Source organism: Leucopleurus acutus, assembly GCF_964270905.1.
Source record: "Leucopleurus acutus genome assembly, chromosome: 17".
Taxonomy (NCBI): Eukaryota; Metazoa; Chordata; class Mammalia; order Artiodactyla; family Delphinidae; genus Leucopleurus; species Leucopleurus acutus.
The window spans coordinates 38,471,116-38,480,562 of record NC_139159.1 but is presented as its reverse complement, the minus strand read 5'-3'; the positions used below and the strand labels follow the sequence as shown (position 1 = coordinate 38,480,562).

The window sequence follows — 9,447 nt, the reverse complement described above, 5'->3', positions numbered from 1 at the left end:
GCAGTTTAAACAACATAAGTTTATTATTTTATAGTTCTGTCAAAATTTAGAGATAGTAAAAATTAAGACTAGGTCAGTAAAATAGTATTAAGTAAGAGTTTATGGTGTACAGAAGGATACTTTGCAAACTGGGAGTCTTCAAGTCCAACACTGAGATGAAACTCAGAGGCACGATGTCACAGGATGGCTTTGTAAAGTAGAAGTAAGAAAGGTGTTTAACCTTTACAATGATCGGGTATTACAATGGGGGTTTCCAGATGGTAGGGGATTCATTAACAGTGATTAACTTATACCATTTTAGGAAGATGATTATTGGAGGCACTTAGAAGAAAAAAACTATGTTGATTTTTACTTATGTTCATGAAATAAGCTAGATTTATTTTCTCTATGTAACTTAAATGATTTTGTCTGCTTGTAGGATTTTCAAGCCTGGTCTCTACTTTATTTTTATTTTTGCAGTACTAGGGCCTCTCACTGTTGCGGCCTCTCCCGTTGCGGAGCACAGGCTCCAGACACGCAGGCTCAGTGGACATGGCTCACGGGCCTAGCCGCTCCACAGCCTGTGGGATCTTCCCGGACCGGGGCACGAACACGTGTCCCCTGCATCGGCAGGCAGACTCTCAACCACTGCGCCACCAGGGAAGCCCTCTATTTTGTTTTATTTTAACATTTCCATAGGTCAGAAGTCCAATAATTCTCACTGGACCAGAATCAAGAGATCAGCAAGGCTGTGTTCTGCCTATAAGCTCTAGGGGAAGATCTATTTGTTGACTTGAAAATAAAACACACAACATAAAGGGTTGTGAGTTTAAGTTTTATTCAGGGTCTTACTGAGGAGTATAGCCTGGGAGACAGCTCTGAGGAAGTGCTCCAAAGAGATAGGGGAGGAGACAGAATATATGATTTTTTTGGCCAGAAAATACATGTTAGTCACGCATATATCTTGGTAAAAGATGGCTGCTAATCACAAAGAACACAGCCTCGAGTTAATGATTTTAATGCTTTTCTATGTATGGAAGATGCAAGAATTTGGGGTCATTGAAATTCTTCCTGAGACATGAATCTATCTAGGGGCCTGTTTATTGAAAGCACAGAGTGCCTCATCCTGTTTTTCATCTTGAATTCCTCTCAGGGGAGACTGCAGTGGGTTTCAACTTAACCCTTATATAGCTGGGTGATGAGCGATGCTCTATGTTCTTCTTTGCTCACAATTTCTTTGCTCATTAAAGTTGTTTATAGAATCCAGTTCTTTGTGTTTGTGGGGCTGAAATCCTCATTTCCTTGCTGCTGTCAGCTGAGAGTCACCCCTAGCTCTAAAGGCCACCCACACTCTTTGGTTCCCTTCCTCCAGCTTCAAAGTCAACAATGGTAGGTTGTGTCCTCCTCACACTTCTAATCTCTCCTCCTTCTTCTTCTGTGAATATCACTAGCTACAGCCAAGAAGGTTCTCAGCTTTTAAAGACTCATTGGCCCACCTGGATTACCCAGGATAACCTCCCCATCATAAGATCTGTAACCCTTAATCACATCTGCTAAATCCCTTTTGCTATGTAAGGTTTCCTAGGTTCTAGGGACTAGGTGTAGACATCTTTTGGGGGTCATTATTTTCCCTACCACAGAGATGAACTAAAAAAGAACTTTCAGTTTACAACAGAATTTAGAGGAAATATAGAGGACTCAGAACAGTCCAGTAAAAGATTTTTAACATAAGAAATGGCCTCAGGATAAAATTTTAATCCAAGGGGATGGCTATAAAACTCCTTGTTAAGACCTCTGAAAGATTCAATCAGTGATTTGAAGACTTCCTTAGGTAAGACAAAGGGGTTTCTACAAATCTGAAGGGTCTCAAATGTGGCCCAATGTAGAGAGATGCCTATCTCAAAAAGAATTATGTCTGTGGCTTTGGGGGCAGGAAGTAAACCCCAGTCAGATTTATAAGAAGCCTGCTAAGTTTTTAAGGGAATTGTATTAACTTGGATTAAAAGGAACAGAGACAGTTCAAAATTTTAAAAAGGCCTCTGGGCCTCCAACTTTGTTTGGGCCAGAGGCAGACTGGGAAAGCTACTCAACTACAAACAGGAGTCGTACTTTATGGAAAAGAAAGGACTCAGTGGCAGGGCAGAGAGCCAAGGACAGCAATAGATGAGGAAACCCAGTAACACTAAGAGCAGAACTATGCCCTAATAAAGAAGCGTTCCCTGGCTCTAGTGTCAAGGGAGCTAGTGACATATGCTCAACTGGGTTTCAGAATTCTGTGGTTCAGTGTACACAATGTTACACTATGTTCTCTCCATTCTAAATGCACATCAGCTCCCTCCCCTCACTTTATGAAATTGGAGTGTTTATTGCTGTTATGCTGCTCGTGTTTCACTGTTAAATGTTGGAGGATGGGGCAGGGGGAGATGAGGAAGGCACATAATTTGTCTTTTTAGTTCACAGTTCTCTGAATCAACAGGTGCTGTACCCAAGGAGCTGAACCTGTGGAATCATACCCAAGGAACTTTGTCTGCACCTGTACTTGATTTAGGTGACAAGATATACAAACATGACTTTGGTGATTAAATGAGACCTTGGGGTCTTAGGAATGGGCAAATGTAGTTTGCCCGTGAGAGGGACATGAACCATTGTGGCCAGAGGATAGACTATGGTAGCTTGCTATGTAATGGCCTGCAATGAATCATGCCTTCCTGTGTTCCACAGCCCTTTGCACTGTGACATTGTCACTCCATCCATGAAGATATGGAATCTATTCCTCCACTGGCCTTGTGACTACCTTTGACCATGAAAAGAGGTCTCTGGGCCTCCAGCTTTCTTTGGGCAGGAGGCAGGCTGAAGGAGGTGGAAGAATGTGGTGAAAGTAACATTACTTGAGGTCCATAGCCTAGATCTTAAGAGGCGCCAGAGCTTCCACAATCGCCCTCTTAGAACACTGCTCTGAGACTACTAAGCATGTGAAGAAGCCTTGTTTGAATGACTATATGGAGAGAGACTCATGGCCATCCAAGCTGTCTCATCAGCTGAGCCCAGCCCCCAGCCAACCTGCTAGCTGAATGCAGCTACCTAAGTAAGGCTAGGTAAGAGCAACAGAATGTCTACTCAGTCAACCAACAGAATCATGAAAAATAACAAATCACATTATTTTAAGCCACTGGGTTTTGATATAATTTGTTACTTAGTAGTAGGTAACTGGAACTGTAGTTTAAGCAGCTTAAGTAAGTAGTAAGATATATCTCTTACTAGCTCATACATTATCTGTTTAATCATACAATTATTCCAAAAGTGAAAATGAATAGTGATGGCAAAGTATCATAATCATAAAAGGCCTTAGATTGATCAGTATTATTTAACATTTACTGAGTAACCATAAACTATAGAATTATCTTTAAACTAGAATGAAGTGATACTCATCTAATAAGTTTTTTACTTTTTGTGAAATTTGGCATTGTTGCAAATATAATCTCAATATACCCATTAACTGTATCACCCTCAATTGAATTCTGAAATTAATAGAGAAGTCATATAAAGAAGTAAAGAATGAAAAAAAAAAACCTTTATACTGATCATTATTACCTGGGCAATAAAGAAAGTCTAGCTGTAAAGATAAAATGGAACAATAAAATGGTCAGGTGGCAAAACTCTCATCTTCATCAAAAAGTCAAGAAATGCTCTTAACTTTTTTCCTGTTAACAATTGTTTTAGTAAGATTCTGGGACTGTGTAGGATTTGTTCATATACTCATTTGTTATTTATTTGGCAAACATTTATCAAGTGCTTATTAATGTGTCATGCATTGTGTTAGATACTGGAGATATAATAGTGTATGAGATAGATTTGGTTTCTGACCTCACAAAGTCAGTTGGGGATAAAAGGTGGGTGGGTAATGGAAATGTAAATACACTGCTACAATAAAGTGTGATAGGTGACAGGATAGGACAATAAAATCGCCCTTTGTCCTTCCGTATCCCTGGGGGATTGGTTCCAGACCACCACCTCCCCGCCACCCCCAAAGGATACCAAAATCTTTGGATACCCTTCCATAAAATAGCGTAGTATTACACAGTATAGCATATGACCTATGCATATCTTCCTGTATACTTTAAATCATCTCTAGATTACTTATAATACTTAATACAATGTAAATGATAGGTAAATAGTTGCCTGAGCATGGCAAATTTACGTTTTGCTTTTTGCAACTCTCTGAAATTGTTTTTTGCAAAAAATTTTCACCTGTGGTTGAATCTGTGGATGCGGAAACCCATGTATATGGAGGGCTAACTGTATAGAAATAGGATTTTGTTGACTCTTTTTAAAAGTTTCTTTATCTCAATAGCTTCTAGGCTGCAACTGTAAAAACACTGTTGTTTCTTTTGTAAATTGTTCACTTTTGCAGGGAGTGCTACATCTTTACCCCTCACATTCCAAGTTCCTAGAGACCTATAAATGCCCTTGGATTATATCCTATGGGAATCCTATTTATTTATTTATTTTTGTCTGCACTAGGTCTTTGTTGCAGGGCAAGGGCTCTTTGTTGTGGTGTGCCAGCTTCTCTAGTTGCAGAGTGCGGCGGGGTGGGGGTGCGGGTGGTCTAGAACGCAGGCATGCTCAGTAGTTGCAGCGTGTGGCCTTAGTTGCCAAACGTGAGGTGTTAGTTCCCCGACCAGGGATCAAACCTGGGCCCCCTGCATGGGAGTGCGGAGTCTTAACCACTGGACCACCAGGGAATCCTTATATTGTGTTGTCTCCTGATCCACAAAGGATGCTGCATAATAGAAAACATTATTCTTTGATTTTCCCTTAGGATTTCCAGCTGGTGCCTAAATGGAATTTTCAGAATAAAGAGTATCTTCAGAGGGCACGTAATATAAGAGGTAGTTTCAAATGTCTACAGTTTGCTTTTACTCATGCCCCTTTAAATCTCCAGCCCCTTTAAAGACTACCAGCCTCATTTTTGGTTTGTTTTTGGCTGTGCTATATAACAGACATCTTGAAGACCAGGACCATCCCCTATTCATATGTGTAGACCAGTAATCACATGATAATATGTGATGAATGACTCAAAGAACTATTGCAGAAAAATGATCGGTTTGAGACCATGACTATTTTCCCATTGCATTTTTTTATCTGGGCATGTTCAAAACTTTGATTTTAAAACAACTCTAGCAAGCCACCAAAAAAAAGAAAAGAAAAAAATAAACACAAAAAGCAAGATGCGAACTGTACTTAGCTTGTTTTTAATGCTGTTTTACACGTGAATGATTATTTTAAGACATTATTAAAGAAAATAGTTATTTGTCTTACATTATTCATAAACTTTATTATCATATATGTGTCAGGGACAATACAGTACAAAAACAAAACTAAAATGACAACGTATTTTGTTAAATTAAACTTGTAAAAACCAACACACTATGCATAGTTTCAATAAGATACAGTTACTAGAGTGCCAAACAGATATGTAAAAATTAACAAGGAAAAGTAGGAAATGGCACTGCTCATACAAAAATTTACGTCCTCTTAGACAACAGATGTTGAAAAATGATTTCCTAACAAAAGCAGCAGCCCTCGAGAAGGAATTGATAACCCTAGGAATAAGTTTTCTTTATATAATTGCTGCGAAGTTTGACAGCAAAGAACTCCTCTTCCTCCCTTGAGGAGTTAAACTTGGATTTGTGATTGCTGTAGTTTTCCTGTAATCAAGCCACAGGCCTTTTGCCCCCTTTCAGGCTGCCCTTCACTCTTCTTTTTCCTTATAGTTAAGGAAATGTGAAGTACAAAGAAGAAAGAGTTGTAACCCCTCCCTTCCACTTACCTCCTCTCTGCGTTCGGTTACTTGGCACCTTCCCCTCCCCGCGTTTCCCAGTCAGCCCTACTAAGTTCCCAGGGCTCCTGCTCCTCCCATTCTCCCCTCCCCCAGCTCTCCCGGGCCCTTTCTTTTTTTTTTTTCTTCATCCGCTCCCCTCCCCTAGGCGTGCTTCCCAGCGCGCTTCTCTTCCCCGCCTCTCGATCCCGCATCCCCCCTCCCTGCCCGCCTCCTACCTTGTGACACATCCCGGGTCCTCCCGGAGGCGGCTGCAGCGGCAGTAGCACTAACAGCGCGTCCAACCGGAGCCGCAACCCCAGACTCAGCCTCCACCCCGGCCCCGGCGCCACTGCTGCAGTCATGGCTGCTGATGGGGTGGACGAACGCTCGCCTCTGCTCTCCGCATCCCATTCTGGAAATGTCACTCCCACGGCCCCACCATACTTACAAGAAAGCAGCCCCAGAGGTAAGGCCAGCATAGATCTTTCTACTTTGTAAGAAAAAGCCTAGGATGTAAAGACCAGGGAGTTCTGAGGTGGAGGCCAGCCTGTCACTTGGGCTGGGAGAGAGGGATGCTGACTGTGCCTTCTGAAGCAGAGCCTGCCTGCCTGAGAGCTTCACCGCAGGGCTTTCTCGTGGTGTAGTGTGGGGTGTGTGAGTGTGTGCGTGTGTGTGTATTTCGCCCCTTCTTACCCACGGGTATGGGATGTGTGTGTGTGTGTGTGCACCGTGTCTTATCCACTGCTGTTGGGGTGTGTGTGTGTGTGTGTGTGTGTGTGTGTGTGTGTGTGTATTTCACCACTTCTGACCCAGGGGTACAGGATGTGACATGAATTTCCCAGGTTGGGCTTTGCTGTTTTAGAGCAGCTCCTAAGTGCAGCTGGATGGTTGTGCAAATCTTTCACAGTCATTCACAAATTCTTCCACGTTGCTGAGAAACCAGGAGTACTGCTCACCTTGGCATCTGTCCTTGAAAGGGCTTAGCTTGAAAAATATGCATTTTCTACCATTCACCCACCAGTAGTCTGTTCAATCAGGGAATTGCCTTAGCAAAAGGAGAAGAGTTAATCAATATTCCTAACATGTCTGAAATCTCTGCCCTTCCTTATTGCTTCTACTTGTAAGGAGTATGTGTTAGTTTTAGTGGTAAAATGAGGAATAGAAGAGAAGGTGGAATATTTTTGATGCATATCAAAAAGGCAGTGAGATTGAGTGCATTGAGTGAGATTGAAATTGACTTTTAAAAGTAACCCACGTTAATAAAATAAATATTTCTATTTATTTCTCTTCGTAAAATGGAATCAAGAAAGATTTGATGGCAATGGGGTCTGAAGAAAGAAGGGGGAAATCTATTTACCAAACTATTCAATTTATTCCAAGATCTATCCTTGTTCTAAGCCTTTTAGTTGATTCCTATAGTAGAAATAAGGCGGAGTCAGTAGTTATAGAAAATGGAAGGCAAGACTTTAAAAAACCACTTAGAGTAGTGAAAAGGTTGGTCAAATATGGTACTTGCAAATGTAGGTTAAATGCATCTCTCCTTTTTGGCTGAATGTGAGACATTTAAAAACCCAAGGAGGCAAACATTAATGCCTTTGAAAATGTGGGTGGATCCTGTTTCCTGTAGCACAACTTTTTCTACGTTCAAGTCTGGAATTGGAGCAGCTGTAGAGCAGGTCGAACTTGTCAAGTATTTAAAATTTCCATTTAATACTTTATAACTTGAAAAGCAACAATCTAGATCTTAATCCACACTTAACAAGAAGCAGGACAAAGGAAAAGGATGTTTAGCTGTGAATAATTTAGTGTGATTAATGAGTTGAGAAATAAGGTGCAAAATGGTACAGATACTCACCAATAGAAAACCCACAAGTCATGTTTGTTGGTCAGCATTAAACACGTGTCAGAGGACACCTCTTGGGGGAATTTCCTTAAAAGGCAAATTTGATGTTAATGTGTTTACTGTTATCTAAACTGTATGGTCTACAACAGGTTTAAACACTTATTTAATGACTGTTTCAATTTCATCAATTCACCCTTTTAAGACAAAATATTTGATGATTTATTGAGAGACAGAATTTAGATTTAAGAAACTGTCCCATAACAGATTTTCATGCTCTCTATCTTGCATCTGTGTTTTTTATTTTTAGTCAGAGAGTGGCTAAATTATCCCACAAAAATGGTCATACTCACGGACCTGCTTGTAGACTTCTTTATCATTGGCCAAATAGTTGTTATTCTGATAAGACTTCTCAAAGCACAAAATATGGTACAAGTTTCAGCTCAGCCACTAAGAAGAAGAAGTTTCATTCCAGAAAACTTTTACCAAAGAAATTCAATGTGTTATAAAACAAAATTCAACTGTGTACATTTTAAAGATCTTATTGGCTTTATTTCGTGATTCATGAATCAGGCAGAATCCCACCTAGCAGATAAAAAGGAGCTCTAAGGAACTGTACAAAATTAAAGACTCATATAGGCAGAAGGGAGTGGGACAGGGAAGTTATACTAGCAAAATGTGGATTGGTTGTGGCAAGGTCACTTTTCTTTAGGGGATGGCAGGGGCCTATCAGGCAGATGACCTCACTAGTGCTGATCAGGAGATTCCTGATTGATTGGGTTAAGAGTCCATTTCTGAGAGAGGCATAAGTGACTCCATTTTGGGTCTGTTGTCTTGTTTGTAACAATGTTTTAGCAAAAAGCTCTTTCTGCCTATTGTAGAACAATTTTTTTTTCTTAACTGTGAATGAGACAGGTTAGATAATTAGAAACACTAATTTCATGGCATATGGCATATGAAGCAAGAAGCATAAATGAGAAGTAAAAGGCATTTTTGGCAAAATATCTTTTCTTAATAAATAGCAAATAAGAATCTTGATAAATATTTTGAGTAAATACACAAGATCTGATTCTAGAAGAACAGTGCTAATTACTCATTCAGTAATTCATCAGGTGGGACAACGTGCCGGAGACTGCTCTAGGTAAACAAGAGTAACCAAATCCATGCCCTCATGGAACATGAGGAAAAAGAATAAGTTGAATCATTTCAGAATGTAAGAAACAGTCGGTCACTAGACCAAATATTTTCAGTAGTTGACAACAGTATAGTTGAAGCTTGGGATTCAAAAGACCAGAAATAGAATGTACTTTTTGGGAAGGAACTTTGGTTTATGATAATTACAATCTATAATTACCCAAACATTAAAAAAATTTCATAGAAGTGGTTAATAGCCATAACTAGGGACTATTTTCTCCAATTCAACTCTTCGCTATTTGTGTAACCTTCTAAGAACAGGAATGTGAGATCCCACCCCAAGATGAAATATTCCACTTCAAATTGAAAGTTGATGGAGTGTTTATTTATAGACAAGTTATCGATAATGTAGTGGGAGAGCAGTTAGTATTTTGCATCTGGTTTCATTTGTGTAACAAATCCTCCTGGGTTTCTAAGTGGAATGCTTCTAGTGGTCTTTGCTGTCAGTACTGGATTCCTGCATAGAGTTGGAGGACATCACCTCTCCTGTGATCACAGTGCTCCATTTGGTATATTTGTCAGCTTTTGTTAAATCATAGAAATTAAAATCAAAGAGAGTTTTAGGCTCATTTGAAAGGAGGTTGGAAAAAATACCACAAAACATACAATTTGG

The 9,447-nt window shown here is 40.0% G+C and overlaps 1 protein-coding gene across 1 annotated transcript in view; it reads left to right on the top strand.

Moving 5' to 3' along the window:
* Window positions 1–6,160: 6,160 nt before the first annotated feature.
* Window positions 6,161–9,447, top strand: part of PIP4P2 (phosphatidylinositol-4,5-bisphosphate 4-phosphatase 2) — a gene marked incomplete at both ends in the record, with an annotated part of 84,466 nt that continues 81,179 nt past the window's right edge. Inside the window, one exon of the mRNA XM_082858689.1 lies at window positions 6,161–6,266. Coding sequence (XP_082714815.1) covers window positions 6,161–6,266 — 106 coding nt within the window. The remainder of the gene's footprint in view (window positions 6,267–9,447) is intronic.